The sequence below is a fragment of the Pseudophryne corroboree genome, chromosome 6 (assembly GCF_028390025.1).
Source record: "Pseudophryne corroboree isolate aPseCor3 chromosome 6, aPseCor3.hap2, whole genome shotgun sequence".
Classification (NCBI taxonomy): domain Eukaryota; kingdom Metazoa; phylum Chordata; class Amphibia; order Anura; family Myobatrachidae; genus Pseudophryne; species Pseudophryne corroboree.
Window position 1 is genome coordinate 387,803,006 of NC_086449.1, and position 21,042 is coordinate 387,824,047.

At 49.5% G+C, this 21,042-nt stretch overlaps 1 protein-coding gene across 2 annotated transcripts in view; it reads right to left on the minus strand.

Annotated features, from left to right (window-relative positions):
• MKLN1 (muskelin 1) overlaps window positions 1–21,042 on the minus strand; it is a 322,757-nt gene that overhangs the window by 233,344 nt on the left and 68,371 nt on the right. For both annotated transcript variants that reach the window (XM_063926768.1, XM_063926769.1), the window contains one exon: window positions 14,399–14,487. In XM_063926768.1, the coding sequence (XP_063782838.1) occupies window positions 14,399–14,487 (89 nt within the window). The remainder of the gene's footprint in view (window positions 1–14,398; window positions 14,488–21,042) is intronic.

Sequence of the window (21,042 nt, forward strand, 5' to 3'; positions counted from 1 at the left end):
ATCGGGGAAAACCCACGCATCATCACACACTTCATTTAATTTATCTGATTCAGGAAAAACTACAGGTAGTTTTTTCACACCCCACATAATACCCTTTTTTGTGGTACTTGTAGTATCAGAAATATGTAACACCTCCTTCATTGCCCTTAACATGTAACGTGTGGCCCTAATGGAAAATACGTTTGTTTCTTCACCGTCGACACTGGAGTCAGTGTCCGTGTCTGTGTCGACCGACTGAGGTAATGGGCGTTTTAAAGCCCCTGACGGTGTTTGAGACGCCTGGACAGGTACTAATTGGTTTGCCGGCCGTCTCATGTCGTCAACCGACATTGCAGCGTGTTGACATTATCACGTAATTCCCTAAATAAGCCATCCATTCCGGTGTCGACTCCCTAGAGAGTGACATCACCATTACAGGCAATTGCTCCGCCTCCTCACCAACCTCGTCCTCATACATGTCGACACACACGTACCGACACACAGCACACACACAGGGAATGCTCTGATAGAGGACAGGACCCCACTAGCCCTTTGGGGAGACAGAGGGAGAGTTTGCCAGCACACACCAAAACGCTATAATTATACAGGGACAACCTTATATAAGTGTTCCCTTATAGCATCTTAATATATTATAATATCGCCACCAAAATGCCCCCCCTCTCTGTTTTAACCCTGTTTCTGTAGTGCAGTGCAGGGGAGAGCCTGGGAGCCTTCCTAGCAGCGGAGCTGTATAGGAAAATGGCGCTGTGTGCGGAGGAGAATAGGCCCCGCCCCCTTTTCGGCGGGCTTCTTCTCCCGTTTTTCTGACAACCTGGCAGTGGTTAAATACATCCATATAGCCCCAGAGGCTATATGTGATGTATTTTTAGCCAGCATAGGTACTTTCATTGCTGCCCAGGGCGCCCCCCCCAGCGCCCTGCACCCTCAGTGACCGTTGGTGTGAAGTGTGCTGAGAGCAATGGCGCACAGCTGCCGTGCTGTGCGCTACCTTAAGAAGACTGGGAAGTCTTCAGCCGCCGATTTCTGGACCTCTTCTCTCTTCAGCATCTGCAAGGGGGTCGGCGGCGCGGCTCCGGTGATCCAGGCTGTACCTGTGATCGTCCCTCTGGAGCTAGTGTCCAGTAGCCTAAGAAGCCAATCCATCCTGCACGCAGGTGAGTTCACTTCTTCTCCCCTAAGTCCCTCGTTGCAGTGAGCCTGTTGCCAGCAGGACTCACTGAAAATAAAAAACCTAACAAAACTTTTACTCTAAGCAGCTCTTTAGGAGAGCCACCTAGATTGCACCCTTCTCGGCCGGGCACAAAAACCTAACTGAGGCTTGGAGGAGGGTCATAGGGGGAGGAGCCAGTGCACACCACCTGATCCTAAAGCTTTTACTTTTGTGCCCTGTCTCCTGCGGAGCCGCTATTCCCCATGGTCCTTACGGAGTCCCCAGCATCCACTTAGGACGTCAGAGAAATAAGAATTTACTCACCGGTAATTCTATTTCTCGTAGTCCGTAGTGGATGCTGGGAACTCCGTAAGGACCATGGGGAACAGACTGACCCCGCAGGAGACTGGGCACTCCAAAGAAAAGATTAGGTACTATCTGGTGTGCACTGGCTCCTCCCTCTATGCCCCTCCTCCAGACCTCAGTTAGGGAAACTGTGCCCGGAAGAGCTGACATTACAAGGAAAGGAATTTTGGAATCCAGGCTAAGACTCATACCAGCCACACCAATCACACCGTACAACTCGTGATAACCTTACCCAGTTAACAGTATGAACAACAACTGAGCCTCACTCAACGGATGGCTCATAACTATAACCCTTATTTAAGCAATAACTATATACACGTATTGCAGAAAGTCCGCACTTGGGACGGGCGCCCAGCATCCACTACGGACTACGAGAAATAGAATTACCAGTGAGTAAATTCTTATTTTCTCTGACGTCCTAGTGGATGCTGGGAACTCCGTAAGGACCATGGGGATTATACCAAAGCTCCCAAACGGGCGGGAGAGTGCGGATGACTCTGCAGCACCGAGTGAGCAAACACAAGGTCCTCCTCAGCCAGGGTATCAAACTTGTAGAACTTTGCAAAGGTGTTTGAACCCGACCAAGTAGCCGCTCGGCAAAGCTGTAAAGCAGAGACCCCTCGGGCAGCCGCCCAAGAAGAGCCCACCTTCCTTGTGGAATGGGCTTTTACTGATTTTGGATGCGGCAATCCAGCCGCAGAATGAGCCAGCTGAAACGTGCTACAGATCCAGCGAGCAATAGTTTTCTTTGAAGCAGGAGCACCCAGCTTGTTGGGTGCATGCAGGATAAACAGCGAGTCAGTCTTCCTGACTCCAGCCGTTCTGGAAACATATTTTCAAAGCCCTGACTACGTCCAGCAACTTGGAGTCCTCCAAGTCCCGAGTAGCCGCAGGCACCACAATAGGTTGGTTCAAATGAAACAATGATACCACCTTTGGGAGAAATTGGGGACGAGTCCTCAATTCTGCCCTGTCCATATGGAAGATCAGATATGGGCTTTTACATGACAAAGCCGCCAATTCCGACACACGCCTAGCCGATGCTAAGGCAAACAGCATGACCACTTTCCACGTGAGATACTTTAGTTCCACGGTCTTAAGTGGCTCAAACCAGTGGGATTTCAGGAAATCCAACACAACGTTGAGATCCCAGGGTGCCACTGGTGGCACAAAAGGGGGCTGAATATGCAGCACTCCCTTAAACGTCTGAACCTCAGGCAGTGAAGCCAGTTCTTTTTGAAAGAAAATGGTTAGGGCCAAAATCTGGACCCTTATGGACCCCAATTTTAGGCCCATAGTCACCCCTGATTGTAGGAAGTGCAGGAATCGACCCAGCTGGAATTCCTCTGTAGGGGCCGTCCTGGCCTCACACCAAGCAACATATTTTCGCCATATACGGTGATAATGCTTTGCTGTCACGTCCTTCCTAGCCTTTATCAGCGTAGGAATAACTTCATCCGGAATGCCTTTTTCCGCTAGGATCCGGCGTTCAACCGCCATGCCGTCAAACGCAGCCGCGGTAAGTCTTGGAACAGACAGGGCCCTTGTTGCAGCAGATCCTGTCTGAGAGGCAGAGGCCATGGATCCTCTGTGCGCATTTCTTGCAGTTCCGGGTACTAAGTCCTTCTTGGCCAATCCGGAACAATGAGTATTGTTCTTATTCCTCTCTTTCTTACTATTCTCAGCACCTTGGGTATGAGAGGAAGAGGAGGAAACCCATATACCGACTGGTACACCCACGGTGTCACTAGGGCGTCCACAGCTATCGCCTGAGGGTACTGTGACCTGGCGCAATATCTTTTTAGCTTTTTGTTGAGGCGGGACGCCATCATGTCCACCTGTGGCAGTTCCCATCGCTTTGCAATCTGTGTGAAGACTTCTTGATGAAGTCCCCACTCTCCCGGGTGGAGGTCGTGTCTGCTGAGGAAGTCTGCTCCCCAGTTGTCCACTCCCGGAATGAACAGTGCTTGCACGTGATTCTCCGCCCACCGAAGAATCTTTGTGGCTTCCGCCATTGCCATCCTGCTTCTTGTGCCGCACTGGCGGTTTACATGGGCGACCGCCGTGATGTTGTCTGACTGAATCAGCACTGGCCAGTTTCGAAGCAGGGGCTCTGCTTGACTCAGGGTGTTGTAAATGGCCTTTAGTTTCAATATATTTATGTGTAGAGAAGTCTCCAGACATGACCACAGCCCTTGGAAGTTTCTTCCCTGAGTGACTGCCCCCCATCCTCGGAGGCTTGCATCCGTGGTCACCAGGACCCAGTCCTGTATGCCGAACCTGCGGCCCTCGAGAAGGTGAGCACTCTGCAGCCACCACAGAAGAGACACCCTGGCCCTTGGGGACAGGGTGATCAGCCGATGCATCTGGGAGATGCGATCCGGACCACTTGTCCAACAGATCCCACTGAAAGATCCTTGCATGGAACCTGCCGAAGGGAATGGCTTCGTATGAAGCCACCATCTTCCCAGGACTCGCGTGCAGTGATGCACCGATACCTGTTTTGGTTTCAGGAGGTCCCTGACCAGAGATGCTAATTCCTGGGCCTTCTCCACCGGGAGAAACACCTTCTTCTGTTCTGTGTCCAGAATCATGCCCAGGAAAAGCAGACGCGTCGTAGGAATCAGCTGCGACTTTGGAACATTCAGAATCCAGCCGTGCTGTTGCAACACTTCCTGAGAGAGTGCTACGCTGATCAACAACTGCTCTCTGGACCTCGCCTTTATGAGGAGATCGTCCAAGTACGGGATAACTAACTCCCTTCTTCCGAAGGAGTATCATCATTTCGGCCATTACCTTGGTAAATATCCTCGGTGCCGTGGACAGGCCAAACGGCAACGTCTGGAACTGGTAATGACAGTCCTGTACCACAAACCTGAGGTACTCCTGGTGAAGTGGGTAAATGGGGACATGCAAGCAAGCATCCTTGATGTCCAGCGACACCATAAAATCCCCCTCTTCCAGGCTTGCAATAACCGCTCTGAGCGATTCCATTTTGAACTTGAATTTCTTTATATAAGTGTTCAAGGATTTTAAAGTCAGAATGGGTCTCACAGAACCGTCCGGTTTCGGTACCACAAACATTGTGGAATAGTAACCCCTTCCCTGTTGAAGGAGGGGGACCCTGATAATCACTTGCTGGAGGTACAGCTTGTGAATTGCCGCCAGTACTACCTCCCTTTCCATGGGGGAAGCTGGCAAGGCTGATTTGAGGTAACGGCGGGGGGGGGGGGGGGGGGGGGGGGAGTCGCTTCGAATTCCAGCTTGTATCCCTGAGATACAATTTGTACAGCCCAGAGATCCACCTGTGAGCGAACCCACTGGTTGCTGAAGTTTCGGAGACGCGCCCCCACCGCACCTGGGAACTGGCTGCATGGTGCAGCTTCTTACCTCTACCCCTACCTCTGGCAAGAAAGGATGCACCCCTGACCCTCTTGCCTTTCTGAGAACGAAAGGACTGCATTTGATAATACGGTGCTTTCTTAGGCTGTGAGGAAACCTGAGGCAAGAAAGTCGACTTTCCAGCTGTCGCTGTGGACACGAGGTCCGATAGACCGTCCCCAAACAATTCCTCACCCTTATAAGGCAAAACCTCTGTGTTTTTTAGAATCAGCATCTCCTGTCCATTGCAGAGTCCATAAGACCCTCCTGGCAGAAATGGACATAGCATTAATTCTAGAGCCCAGCAGGCAAATGTCCCTCTGAGCATCCCGCATATATAAGACGACGTCTTTTATATGGCCCAGGGTTAGCAAAACAGTATCCCTGTCGAGGGAATCTATGTCGTCTGACAGAGTATCTGTCCATGCTGCTACAGCACTACACATCCAGGCTGAAGCAATAGTAGGTCTCAGTAGAGTACCAGAGTGTGTATACACTGACTTCAGGATAGCTTCCTGCTTTCTATCCGCAGGCTCCTTTAGGGCGGCCGTATCCTGAAACGGCAGGGCCACCTTTTTAGATAAGCGTGTCAGCGCCTTGTCCACCCTAGGGGATGTTTCCCAACGTAACCTGTCCGTTGGCAGGAAAGGGTACGCCATCAGTAACCTCTTAGAAATCACTAGTTTCTTATCAGGGGAACTCCACGCTTCTTCACATAATTCATTTAATTCATCAGATGGGGGGCAAGTCACTGGCTGCTTTTTCTCCCCAAACATATAAACCCTCTTGGTATTAACAGGGTTAATCTCAGAAATGTGCAAAACATCTTTCATTGCAATAATCATGTATCGGATGGCCTTGGTCATTTTAGACTGTAAATGTGCCTCATCATCGTCGACACTTGAGTCGGACTCAGTGTCGACATCTGTGTCAACCATCTGAGATAGAGTGTGTTTATGAGCCCTTGACGGTTTATGAGTCGCCTGGGCAGGTGCGGGCTGAGACCCCGGCTGTCCCAAGGCTGCAGCGTCATCAAACCTTTTATGTAAGGAGCTTACATTGTCGTTTAAGACCTTCCACATATCCATCCAATCAGGTGTCGGCCCGACACCACACTTATCTGCCCTTGCTCCGCCTCCACGTAACCCTCCTCATCAAACATGTCGACACAGCCGTACCGACACACCGCACACACACAGGGAATGCTCAGACTGAGGACAGGACCCCACAAAGTCCATTGGGGAGACAGAGAGAGAGTATGCCAGCACACACCACAGCGCTATATAACACAGGGATTTTCACTTATAATAAGTGATTACCCAATAGCTGCCTTATATGTTTTATTTGCGCCTAAATTTATGTGCCCCCCCCTCTCTTTTTTACCCTTCTTGTACCTGGATACTGCAGGGGAGAGCCTGGGGAGCCGCTTCCAGCGGAGCTGTGAAGAGAAAATGGCGCTGGTGTGCTGAGGAAGAAGGTCCCGCCCCCTCAGTGGCGGGCTTCTGTCCCGCTTTGTGTAAAAAAATGGCGGGGGTTTTTACATATATACAGTGCCAGACTGTATATATGTATTTTTATTGCCAAAAGGTACTTCAATTGCTACCCAGGGCGCGCCCCCCCCCCCAGCGCCCTGCACCCTACAGTGACCGGAGTGTGTAAGTGTGCTGGGAGCAATGGCGCACAGCTGCGGTGCTGTGTGCTACCTTAAATGAAGACAGGAGTCTTCTGCCGCCGATTTCGTCGTCTTCCAGCTTCTGTTCTTCTGGCTCTGCGAGGGGGACGGCGGCGCGGCTTCGGGAACGGACGATCGAGGACAGGTGCCTGTGTTCGAACCCTCTGGAGCTAATGGTGTCCAGTAGCCTAAGAAGCACAAGCTAGCTGCAAGCAGGTAGGTTTGCTTCTCTCCCCTTAGTCCCACGTAGCATTGAGTCTGTTGCCAGCAGAAGCTCACTGAAAATAAAAAACCTAATAAATACTTTCTTTACTAGTAAGCTCAGGAGAGCCCACTAGGAGCACCCAGCTCTGGCCCGGCACAGATTCTAACTGAGGTCTGGAGGAGGGGCATAGAGGGAGTAGCCAGTGCACACCAGATAGTACCTAATCTTTTCTTTGGAGTGCCCATGTCTCCTGCGGAGCCCGTCTATTCCCCATGGTCCTTACGGAGTTCCCAGCATCCACTAGGACGTCAGAGAAATAAGATTTGACTTACCGGTAAATCTATTTCTCGTAGCCCGTAGAGGATGCTGGGACTCCGTAAGGACCATGGGGAATAGACGGGCTCCGCAAAAGATAGGGCACTTTAAGAAAGCTTTGGACTCTGGGTGTGCACTGGCTCCTCCCTCTATGCCCCTCCTCCAGACCTCAGTTAGGGAAACTGTGCCCAGAGGAGATGGACAGTACGAGGAAGGATTTTTGTAAATCTTAGGGCGAGATTCATACCAGCCACACCAATCACACCGTATAACTTATGATAAACGTACCCAGTTAACAGTATGAACAACATAGCCACGGTTCCACCGAAAAACTATAACATAACCCTTATGTAAGCAATAACTATATACAAGTCTTGCAGAAGAAGTCCGCACTTGGGACGGGCGCCCAGCATCCTCTACGGACTACGAGAAATAGATTTACCGGTAAGTAAAATCTTATTTTCTCTAACGTCCTTGAGGATGCTGGGACTCCGTAAGGACCATGGGGATTATACCAAAGCTCCCAAACGGGCGGGAGAGTGCGGATGACTCTGCAGCACCGATTGAGCAAACAGGAGGTCCTCCTCAGCCAAGGTATCAAACTTATAGAACTTTGCAAAGGTGTTTGTCCCCGACCAAGTAGCTGCTCGGCACAACTGTAATGCCGAGACCCCTCGGGCAGCCGCCCAAGAAGAGCCCACTTTCCTAGTGGAGTGGGCCTTAACCGATTTCGGTAACGGCAATCCTGCCGTAGAATGCGCCTGCTGAATAGTGTTACAGATCCAGCGAGCAATAGTCTGTTTTGAAGCAGGAGCGCCAACCTTGTTGGCCGCATACAGAACTAACAAAGCTTCAGTCTTCCTGATTCTAGCCGTTCTGGTCACATAAATATTTAAAGCCCTGACTACATCCAGGTACTCGGAATCCTCCAAGTCCCGTGTAGCCATAGGCACGACAATAGGTTGGTTCACATGAAAAGATGAGACCACTTTTGGCAGAAAGTGAGGGCGAGTCCTCAACTCTGCCCTATCCACGTGAAAAACCAAGTATGGGCTTTTATGTGATAAAGCCGCCAATTCGGAAACACGTCTTGCCGAAGCTAACGCCAACAACATGACCACTTTCCATGTGAGGTATTTCAACTCCACAGTTTTGAGTGGTTCAAACCAAGGTGACTTGAGGAAACGTAACACCACGTTAAGATCCCAAGGCGCCACCGGAGGCACAAAGGGAGGCTGAATATGCATCACTCCCTTCACAAAGGTCTGTACTTCAGGAATAGAGGCCAGTTCTCTTTGAAAGAAAATGGATAAGGCCGAAATCTGGACCTTTATGGACCCTAATTTTAGGCCCAAAGTCACTCCTGTTTGAAGGAAGTGAAGTAGACGGCCCAAATGGAACTCCTCCGTAGGACCAGCTCTGGCCTCACACCAAGAAACATATTTTCGCCATATACGGTGATAATGTTTTAATGTCACGTCTTTCCTAGCCTTGATCAGGGTAGGAATGACTTCCTCCGGAATCCCTTTTTCTGCTAGGATCCGGCGTTCAACCGCCATGCCGTCAAACGCAGCCGCGGTAAGACTTGGAACAGACAGGGCCCCTGCCGCAGCAGGTCCTGCCTTAGAGGAAGAGGCCACGGATCCCCTGCGAGCAACTCTTGCAGCTCCGGATACCAAGTCCTCCGTGGCCAATCCGGAACAGTGAGTATTGTTCTGACCCTGCTTCTTCGTATTATTCTCAACACCTTGAGTATGAGAGGAAGAGGAGGAAACACAGACCGATCTGAACACCCAAGGTGTCACCAGAGCGTCTACCGCCTGAGGGTCCCTTGACCTGGCGTAATACCGCTTTAGCTATTTGTTGAGACGGGATGCCATCATGTCAATTTGAGGCAGTCCCCAACGATCCGTGATCTGTGCGAAGACTTCTTGATGAAGTCCCCACTCTCCCGGATGCAGGTCGTGCCTGCTGAGGAAGTCCGCCTCCCAGTTGTCCACCCCCGGGATGAACACCGCTGACAGCGCGCTTACATGGCCTTCCGCCCAGCGTAGAATCTTGGTCGCTTCTGCCATGGCCATTCTGCTCCGTGTTCCGCCTTGGCGGTTTATATGAGCCACTGCCGTGACATTGTCTGACTGAATCAGAACCGGTTTTCTCTGAAGCAATTCCTCCGCTTGACGCAGGGCGTTGTATATGGCCCTCAACTCCAGGACGTTGATGTGGAGACAAGACTCTAGGCTTGACCAGAGACCTTGGAAATTTCTTCCCAGTGTCACTGCTCCCCAGCCTCGGAGGCTTGCGTCCGTGGTCACCAGGACCCAGTCCTGAATGCCGAATCTGCGACCTTCTAGTAGGTGAGCACTGTTCAGCCACCACAGGAGAGATACCCTGGTCCTGGGAGACAGGGTGATCCTTTGATGCATTTGTAAATGGGACCCGGACCACTTGTCCAAGAGGTCCCATTGAAAAGTCCTCGCATGGAACCTGCCGAAAGGGATGGCCTCGTAGGAAGCCACCATCTTCCCCAGGACCCGCGTGCAATGATGCACTGAAACCTTTTTTGGTTTTAATAGGTTCCTGACCATGGCTATGAGTTCCTGAACCTTTTCGATCGGAAGAAAAGCCTTTTTCTGGTCTGTGTCTAGAATCAGCCCCAAAAAGCTCAGACGCGTTGTAGGGACTAGCTGGGACTTCGGTATATTGAGAATCCAGCCGTGTATCTGCAACGTCTTCATGGACAGAGACACGCTGTCCAGCAACCTCTCCCGAGATCTCGCCTTTATGAGGAGATCGTCCAAGTATGGGATAATTGTGACCCCCTGCCTGCGCAGGTGCACCATCATTTCCACCATTACCTTGGTGAAAATTCTCAGGGCCGTGGAAAGCCCAAACGGCAACGTCTGAAATTGGTAGTGACAGTCGTGCACTGCAAATCTCAGGAATGCCTGATGCGGGGGGAATATCGGAACATGAAGGTAAGCATCCTTTATGTCCAGGGACACCATCCAATCCCCCCCCCCTCCAGGCTGGCGATGACCGCCCCGAGTGCTTCCATCTTGAACTTGAACCTCTTCAAGTACAGGTTCAGAGATTTCACGTTTAAAATGGGTCTGACTGAACCGTCCGGTTTCGGGACCACAAACAGGGTTGAGTAATATCCCTCTCCTTGCTGGAGATGAGGAACTGTGACAATCACCTGTTGAATATACAATTTTTGGATTGCTGCCAACACTAGCTCCCTCTCGGACGGGGAAGCCGGCAGAGCCGATTTGAAAAATCGGCGAGGAGGCAAGTCTTCGAATTCCAGCCTGTATCCCTGAGAAACAATCTCTAATGCCCAGGGATCCACCTGCGAGTGAACCCAGACGTGACTGAAAAATCGAAGACGAGCCCCCACCAGATCTGCTTCCCCCTCGGAAAGCCCCAGCGTCATGCGGTGGACTTTGAAGACGCAGGGGAGGACTTCTGCTCTTGGGAACTAGCTGTGTGCAGCTTTTTTCCCCTGCCTTTACCTCTGGCAACAAAGGATGATCCACGTACCTTCTTGTTTTTATTGGAACGAAAGGACTGCATTTGGTAATGAGGTGCCTTTTTTGTATGCTGCGGGGGGACATAAGGTAAGAAATTTGATTTACCTGCCGTAGCGACATGATCCGAGAGGCCGTCTCCAAACAACTCCACCCCTTTGTAAGGCAAGGACTCCATATGCCGCTTTGAATCGGAATCTCCCGTCCACTGTCAGGTCCACAAGAGCCGCCTAGCAGAAATTGACATAGCATTTATTCTGGAGCTTAATAAACAAATGTCTCTCTGAGCATCCCTCATATACAAGGCAGCATCTCTGATATGCTCTATGGTCATTTGAATGGCGTCCCTATCTAAGGTGTCAATTTCCGTTGATAAGGAATCTGCCCATGCTACAACCGCACTACAAACCCAGGCCGAAGCCATAGTCGGTCGAGCAATAGTACCGGAATGATTGTAAATGTGCTTTAAAGGTAATTTCCTGCCTGCGATCAGCAGGTTCCTTGAGGGAAGCCGTATCCTGAGAAGGCAGTGCCACCTTTTTGGACAAACGTGTCAGCGCCTTGTCAACTTTTGGCGAAGATTCCCAGCGTATCCTATCAGTTTGTGGAAAAGGATACGCCATGAGAATCCTTTTGGGAACTTGGGGTCTCCTATCCGGAGATTCCCAAGCCTTTTCGCACAAGTCACTTAAATCAAATGAGGATGGAAAAGTGACTTCAGGCTTTTCCCTTTATACATGTGTACCCTCGTCTCAGGGACAGGGGGTTCCTCAGTAATGTGCAAAACCTCTTTAATGGCAATAATCATGTAACGTATACCCTTAGCCACCTTTGGCTGTAATTTTGCATCTTCATAGTCGACACTAGAGTCAGTATCTGTGTCATCGATCCGAGATATGGTGCACTTCTGAGACCCCGAAGGACCTGGTGCCCCAGGGACAGGCATGGACTGGCTACCTGACTGATCCCTAGCTTCTGCCTTGTCTAATCTTTTATGCAATAGATTGACATTTGCATTCAAGACATTCAGCATATCCACCCATTCCGGTGTCGGCGTTGCCGACGGCGACCTGACATTCAAGCACTCCCCCTCCACATTAAGCGAGCCTTCCTCGTCAAGCATGTCGACACACGCATACCGACACACACACACACACACACACAGGGAATCCCTTTTCTGAAGACAGTATCCCTGTCAAGGCCCTTTGGAGAGACAGAGAGAGAGTATGCCAGCACACACCCCAGCACAATAACCCTGGAGACCAACACAAAATGTTTTTCCCCAGCAGCACTGTATAATATGTAAACCGCCAATTATGTGCCCCACCCCCCGTTCTCTCTTAAGCACCCTTTCACCGTGTGTAAGCAGGGGAGAGTCCGGGGAGCTTCCTCAGCAGTGCTGTGGAGAAAAAATAGCGCTGGTGAGTGCTGAGGGCTTCTGTCCCGCTCAAACTTAGTAAAATATGGCGGGGGCTCTTTTATATACATGTACAGAGCCCACCTGTACATGTATATAGTCTTTTTGCCATGCGGATGTTTATATTGCTGCCCAGGGCACCCGCCCCCCTGCGCCCTGCACCCTTACAGTGACCGGAGTATGTGAAGTGTATGGGAGCAATGACGCACAGCTGCAGTGCTGTGCGTTACCTCAGTGAAGCTGAAGGCTTCTGCCGCCTGACGACTTCTGTCTTCTGTACTTCTAGCTCTGGGAGGAGAACGGCGGCGCGGCTCCGGGGGTGGACGCCCAGTATGAACCTGCGTTCACCCCCTCTGGAGCTAATGGTATCCAGCAGCCGAGGAAGCAGAGCCTATCTTTGACAAGAAGGTTTGCTCCTCTCTCCTCAGTTCCTTGATGCAGGGAGCCTGTTGCCAGCAGTGCTCTCTGTGAAAAAGTAGTAAAAGGTAGAAAAAAAAAAAAATCCAAACAAAAATGCCTCTAGGTAGAGAACTCTGGAGAGCTCTCTGCAGTGCACCCATCTTGCTCTGGGCACAGTGGAAAACTGAGATCTGGAGGAGGGGCATAGAGGGAGGAGCCAGTGCACACCCAGAGTCCAAAGCTTTCTTAAAGTGCCCTATCTCCTGCGGAGCCAGTCTATTCCCCATGGTCCTTACGGAGTCCCAGCATCCTCAAGGACGTTAGAGAAATATTGAATACATTCATTTTCCACAACCGCCCACCAGACCTCCATTCTAACAAACCTCTTACCTATCAGTCTTGCGTACTAACCAGTCTAGGCCTGACACAATCCGAATGACCCCAATAAGCCCACTAACCACTACACAATCATCATCCTGGGAACGGATACTTCCTGATCAACAGATAACCTCTTTTCTGTATTGAACGTGTACACATTCATGGATTTATCAACTCTGACCGTGACCAGACCGCACCGGGAGCAGAGAAAGGCCCAACACCTACCATTATCAGACCCAGTCCAACCTGCACGAAATCTAGCTGAGGGACAACACAGGAATCCATACAATCATACCATCTAGATCTCCACTACAACAAGCGGGGAGCTACCATTTTACTAACTAAATGAAGGAAAAGAAAACCATGTTTGGTAGTGCACACACTTTACAAAAGCAGAGACCATAAGAGTTCCGAAACGGATAACAAAAATACAGCAAAGGAAAGAAAAAAAAAAAAAACACACCCATGTTTGCTTATCTTCCTCTGATAGTGTGCAAGTTATTACATTTGCAGATGACATAGCAGTCATTGGATTAATTTCTGGTGAGAATGAGGTGAGTTATCGTATGGAAATTGAGAATTTGGTGACTTGGAGTGAGGTTAATCACCTTCTGTTAAATGTGGATAAAACCAAGGAACTGGTGATGGATTTTAGGTGTAGTAGCGATTTTTCACTACTCCCAGTATCTATAAACGGGTTAAATATAGAGGCTGTTCATTCCTTTAAATTCTTAGGTATCCATGTTTTCTCCAGTTTATCGTGGGTGGTGAATACTCAAGCAATAGTTAAAAAAATACACCAATGCTTATTTTTCCTTCACCGTCTTACGGTTGCAGGTGTGGGCGTTAGTACATTAATTCATTTTTATAGATGCGCAATTGAGAGTGATTTAACTTATGGAATTATAGTCTGGTATGGAAACTGTACCGTTCGTGAGCAAGGAGCGTTAGAGCGCTTGGTTCGCTCAGCTGGTAAAATTATCGGGGTCCAGATGCAGACTGTTAAAGATCTCTTTGCAGCAAGATTGATAAATAGAGCTAGGAGTATACGGTCTGATTCTAGGCATGCGTCTGCTTATCTTTTTACTAAGTTGCCCTCTGGTAAGCGTTTTAGATCATTGAAGGCATGCACAAAGTCTACGGAACAGCTTCTTTCCAACTGCCGTGCGCATGCTAAACACTCATTGTGAATAATGTGTCATCTCTCTAATGTGTGTTATTGTGTGCTCTTTTATACCTACTTTATCATCGTTTGGGGTGTTGTACAAATTGAATTTCGTTGTCAACTCTTGTTTGATAATGACAATAAAATGTATCATATCATCTTGAGCAGTTGTGATGGAATAAATAAAATGTGCATAATCCAAATGTGATCATAGAAAAGAGGCTTCTAAAAACCTGTACCATACTTGCCCACAGTAAATTAAGATGAAGGAAAGGTTGCTCGTCAACAGTGTCAATAAGTTTACCCAAACAGAGCACATTATTTGTATAGTAGCCAGGACTACACCATTATTATTTAAATGCCCAGAATGACACAAGGTTAAGGATACTGAACTGTCCTCAGCACAGGCTATTAACATACCTATTTTGATGAACCGGCATGGGAACATTTGCTCATCAATTTTATGCTTTAACGTGAATGTCTCTTTATTGTAATCATTCTTCAGACCACTGAAAGAGAAAATACTTACAATGAATACAGTGGCTTACTGTGCAAGAAAATAAAAAAGCAGATTCAGTTTAGAGCCAGAAATTGTAATTTTCTTCATTTAAATAATAAGAATTTACTCACCGGTAATTCTATTTCTCGTAGTCCGTAGTGGAAGCTGGGGACTCCGTAAGGACCATGGGGAATAGACAGGCTCCGCAGGAGACTGGGCACTCCAAAGAAAGATTCAGTACTATCTGGTGTGCACTGGCTCCTCCCTCTATGCCCCTCCTCCAGACCTCAGTTAAGGAAACTGTGCCTGGAAGAGCTGACATTACAAGGAAAGGATTTTGGAATCCAGGGTAAGACACATACCAGCCACACCAATCACACTGTACAACTTGTGATAAACTTACCCAGTTAACAGTATGAACAACAACTGAGCATTACTCAACCGATGCTACATAACCATAACCCTTTGTTAAGCAATAACTATATACACGTATTGCAGAAAGTCCGCACTTGGGACGGGCGCCCAGCATCCACTACAGACTACGAGAAATAGAATTACCGGTGAGTAAATTCTTATTTTCTCTAACGTCCTAGTGGATGCTGGGGACTCCGTAAGGACCATGGGGATTATACCAAAGCTCCCAAACGGGCGGGAGAGTGCGGATGACTCTGCAGCACCGAATGGGCAAACACAAGGTCCTCCTCAGCCAGGGTATCAAACCTGTAGAATTTTGCAAAAGTGTTTGAACCCGACCAAGTAGCAGCTCGGCAAAGCTGTAATGCCGAGACCCCTCGGGCAGCCACCCAAGAAGAGCCCACTTTCCTTGTGGAATTGGCTTTCACCGATTTCGGCTGCGGCAATCCCGCCGCAGAATGAGCCTGCTGAATCGTGTTACAGATCCAGCGAGCAATAGTTTGCTTTGAAGCAGGAGCACCCAGCTTGTTGGATGCATACAGGATAAACAGCGAGTCAGTCTTCCTGACTCCAGCCGTTCTGGTTACATAAATCTTCAAAGCCCGGACTACGTCCAGCAACTTGGAGTCCTCAAAGTCACGAGTAGCCGCAGGCACCACAATAGGTTGGTTCAAATGAAAAGATGACACCACCTTTGGCAGAAACTGCGGACGAGTCCGCAATTCTGCCCTGTCCATATGGAAAACCAGATAGGGGCTTTTACATGACAAAGCCGCCAATTCTGACACACGCCTAGCTGAAGCTAAAGCCAACAGCATGACCACTTTCCACGTGAGATACTTTAGTTCCACGGTCTTAAGTGGCTCAAACCAGTGGGATTTCAGGAAATCCAACACCACGTTAAGATCCCAAGGTGCCACTGGTGGCACAAAAGGAGGCTGAATATGCAGCACTCCCTTAACAAACGTCTGAACCTCAGGCAGTGAAGCCAGTTCTTTTTGAAAGAAGATGGATAGGGCCGAAATCTGGACCTTTATGGACCCTAATTTTAGGCCCATAGTCACACCTGACTGTAGGAAGTGCAGGAATTGACCCAGCTGGAATTCCTCTGTAGGGGCCTTTCTGGCCTCACACCAAGCAACATATTTTCGCCAAATACGGTGATAATGCTTTGCTGTCACGTCCTTCCTAGCCATTATCAGCGTAGGAATAACTTCATCCGGAATGCCCTTTTCTGCTAGGATTCGGCGTTCAATCGCCATGCCGTCAAACGCAGCCGCGGTAAGTCTTGGAACAGACAGGGCCCCTGTTGCAACAGGTCCTGTCTGAGAGGCAGAGGCCATGGTTCCTCTGTGAGCATTTCTTGCAGTTCCGGGTACCAAGTCCTTCTTGGCCAGTCCGGAACAATGAGTATTGTTTTCACTCTTCTTTTCCTTACGATTCTCAGTACCTTGGGTATGAGAGGAAGAGAAGGAAACATAGACCGACTGGAACACCCACGGTGTTACCAGTGCGTCCACAGCTATCGCCTGAGGGTCCCTTGACCTGGCGCAATACCTTTTAAGCTTTTTGTTGAGGCGGGACGCCATCATGTCCACCTGTGGCAGTTCCCACCGACTTGCAATCTGCATGAAGACTTCTTGATGAAGTCCCCACTCTTCCGGGTGGAGGTCGTGCCTGCTGAGGAAGTCTGCTTCCCAGTTGTCCACTCCCGGAATGAACACTGCTGACAGTGCTTGCACGTGATTCTCCGCCCAACGAAGAATCCTGGTGGCTTCCGCCATCCTCGCATGGAACCTGCCGAAGGGAATGGCTTCGTATGATGCCACCATCTTTCCCAGGACTCGCGTGCAGTGATGCACAGACACCTGTTTTGGTTTTAAGAGGTCTCTGACTAGATTCACGAGCTCCTGAGCCTTCTCCGCCGGGAGAAACACCTTCTTCTGGTCTGTGTCCAGAATCATGCCCAGAAAGGGCAGACGCATCGTAAGAATCAGCTGCGATTTTGGGATATTCAGAATCCAGCCGCGCTGTTGCAACACTTCATGAGTGTGCGCTACGCTGATCAGCAACTGCTCTCTGGACCTCGCCTTTATGAGGAGATCGTCCAAGTATGGGATAATTGTGACTCCTTGCTTTCTCAGGAGCACCATCATTTCCGCCATTACCTTGGTAAATATTCTCGGTGCCGTGGAGAGCCTAAACGGCAACGTCTGGAATTGGTAATGACAGTCCTGTACCACAAATCTGAGGTACTCCTGATGAGGTGGATAAATGGGGACATGCAAGTAAGCATCCTTGATGTCCAGAGACACCATAAAATCCCCCTCTTCCAGGCTTGCAATGACCGCTCTGAGCGATTCCATTTTGAACTTGAATTTCTTCAGATAAATGTTCAGGGATTTTAAATTCAAGATGGGTCTGACCGAACCGTCCGGTTTCGGTACTACAAACATAGTGGAATAGTAACCCCTTCCCTGTTGAAGGAAAGGAACCTTTACAACCACCTGCTGGAGGTATAACTTGTGAATTGCTGCCAGCACTACCTCCCTTTCCATGGGGGAAACTGGCAAGGCCGATTTTAGGTAACGGTGAGGGGGTGTCACCTCGAATTCCAGTTTGTATCCCTGAGACACAACTTGTATAGCCCAAGGATCCACCCGTGAGCGAACCCACTGGTGGCTGAAATGTCGGAGACGCGCCCCCACGGCTCCTGGCTCCGCCTGTGGAGCCCCAGCGTCATGCGGTGGATTTAGTGGAAGCCGGGAAGGACTTTTGTTCCTGGGAACTAGCTGCGTGGTGCAGCCTCTTTCCTCTACCCCTGCCTCTGGCAAGAAAGGATGCACCTCTGACTTTCTTGCTCTTTTGCGAACGAAAGGACTGCAATTGGTAATACGGTGCTTTCTTAGGCTGTGGCGGGACATAAGGCAAGAAATTTGACTTCCCAGCCGTAGCTGTGGAAACTAGGTCTGAGAGACCGTCCCCAAACAATTCCTCACCCTTATAAGGTAAAACCTCCATGTGTTTTTTAGAGTTGGTATCCCCTGTCCATTGCAGAGTCCATAAGACCCTTCTGGCAGAAATGGACATCGCGTTTACTCTAGAGCCCAGCAGGCAAATGTCCCTCTGGGCATCCCGCATATATAGAACCGCATCCTTGATATGTGCCAGGGTCATTAGAACAGAGTCCCTGTCCAGGGTATCTAACTCCTCAGACAGAGTATCCGTCCATGCTGCTACCGCACTACACATCCAGGCCGAAGCAATTGCTGGCCTCAACAGCGTACTAGAATGGTGTGTAAAGAGACTTCAGGATAGCTTCCTGCTTTCTATCCGCAGGATCCTTTAGGGCGGCCGTATCCTGAGACGGCAGGGCCACCTTCTTAGATAAGTGTGTCAACGCCTTGTCTACCCTGGGGGAGGATTCCCAGCGTAACCTGTCCGTTGGCGGGAAAGGATACGCCATCAGCAATCTCTTGGAAATTACTACCTTCCTATCAGGGGAATCCCACGCTTTTTCACATAATTCATTCAATTCATGTGACGGGGGAAAAGCCACTTCTTGCTTTTTCTCCCCATACATATAAATCCTCTTGTCAGGGACAGGATTTTCCTCAGAAATGTGTAACACATCCTTCATTGCCACAATCATGTAGTGGATGGCTTTAGTCATTTTAGGCTGCAACTTTGCATCATCGTCATCGACACTGGAATCAGATTCCGTGTCGACGTCTGTGTCAACTAACTGGGATATTGGGCGCTTTTGAGACCCTGACGGCCTCTGCGCTGTGGGAGCAGGCATGGGTTGAGACCCCGACTGTCCCAAGGCTACAGCTTTATCCAATCTGTTATGTAAGGAGCTTACATTATCATTTAACACCTTCCACATATCCATCCAATCAGGTGTCGGCTCCATCGGGGGCGACACCACATCTATTTGCACTTGTTCTGCCTCCACGTATCCTTCCTCATCAAACATGTCGACACAGGCGTACAGACACACCGCACACCTACAGGGAACGCTCTGAGGACAGGACCCCACAAAGGCTTTTGGGGAGACAGAGAGAGAGTATGCCAGCACACACCGCAGCGCTATTTAACCCAGGGATTACACTGTACCTTAGTGTTTACCCAGTAGCTGCTGTTTTTATATATATATCTCTGCGCCTAAATTTATGTGCCCCCCCCCCCCTCTTTTTTACCCTCTATTGCACCTGTATACTGAAGGGGAGAGCTTGGGGAGCGTCCTTCCAGCGGAGCTGTGAAGAGAAAATGGCTCTGGTGTGTTGAGGAAGAAGGCCCCGCCCCCTCTGCGGCGGGCTTCTGTCCCGCTTCTCATGTGTAAAAATGGCGGGGGCTCGCACATATATACAGTGCCTGACGGTATATATCTATACTTTTGCCATCAGGTATCTTAATTGCTGCCCAGGGCGCCCCCCCTGCGCCCTGCACCCTACAGTGACCGGAGTGTGTGGGTGTGCTGCGGGAGCAATGGCGCACAGCTGCAGTGCTGTGCGCTACCTTAAGTGAAGACAGGAGTCTTCTGCCGCCGATTTTGATGTCTTCTTGCTTCTGTACTTCTGGCTCTGCGAGGGGGACGGCGGCGCGGCTCCGGGAACGGACGATCAAGGTTAGGTACCTGTGTTCGATCCCTCTGGAGCTAATGGTGTCCAGTAGCCTAAGAAGCGCATCTTAGCTGCAGTGAGTAGGTTTGCTTCTCTCCCCTCAGTCCCACGTAGCAGAGAGTCTGTTGCCAGCAGAAGCTCTCTGAAAATAAAAAACCTGACAAAATACTTTCTTTTCTAGCAAGCTCAGGAGAGCCCACTAGGAGCACCCAGCTCTGGCCGGGCACAGATTCTAACTGAGGTCTGGAGGAGGGGAATAGAGGGAGGAGCCAGTGCACACCAGATAGTACTGAATCTTTCTTTAGAGTGCCCAGTCTCCTGCGGAGCCCGTCTATTCCCCATGGTCCTTACGGAGTCCCCAGCATCCACTAGGACGTTAGAGAAATAAAATTTTCTGAAAATGTCTTCAGCATGGTGGAGGGAAGGAGTAAGGTAGGGATGTAGTGACCATCCCAGTGGTCGGGATCCCGGCGGTCAGCATACAGACACCGGGATCCTGGCCGCCAGAATGCCGGCAGGAGGCAGAGGACTATTCCAACTCGTGGGTGTCCACGACACCCATAGTGGGGGAATAGAACCTGTGGCGAGCGCAGCGAGCCCTCAAGTGGCTTCTTTGCAATTGCCCCCCTGCCCCCGGCATCCATATGCCCACCACTGGGATCCCAGCCGCCGGTCACCCATACCAAACATGTATGGAAGGTATCAGGTACTAGGTCAGGCCTGGCCAACTTTTGGCTCTCCAGCTGTTGTGAAACTGCAAGTCCCAGCATGCTTTACCAGCTGATCGGTGGGAGGGTATGGCAGTTTCACAACATCTGGAGAACCACAGGTTGGCCAGGATTGAACTAGATAAAGACTTTACAAAACACACCTGGCACAGCCAATATCAACTGTATGTCACACCTCATAAGGTAAAAAAAATTGGGACAAAATTTAACTGCTCATGACCATATGGGGTCGACCTATAAATTGGAACCCATTAATTGCTCGTGGCTTCAGTTACTTTTAAAGAAGTTGCTTATTGAACTAGTCCTCAGTTATCCATCTATTCGTCCACTAACAAGAGAGCACCACAGTTCAATGGGCTGTGCAGGGTTAGCTGGTTTACATCACCTTGGTTTAAACCACATGGGTTTAAAAAAAAAAAAAAAAAAAATCTGGGTTTTTCTAAATATACTGTGACTACAGGCACAACACCGTGACTTCTTGAAAAAAAAGCCTATTGTAAGGGAATCCCTGGTATTATTCCACATTCTTGTTGCTTGTGGTCTTCATCTAAGTAAGCTGAACCAATGCAGTAAATCACACACACACACACACCACAAAGATATAGGGAGGTGAATCAGATAAGAGAGGTGCTAAAACTGCCTAGCATCAAGCTTCTCCCCCAACATTCCCACAGGACAGGAAAAAACCACAGTTAAACGCTCACAGTCTTAAAGAATAAACACCAACACATTAAACAGGCAATACACAGAAAAACACCTCATCTTCAGGTTTACTTCAATTCAAAACCTTATGTATTT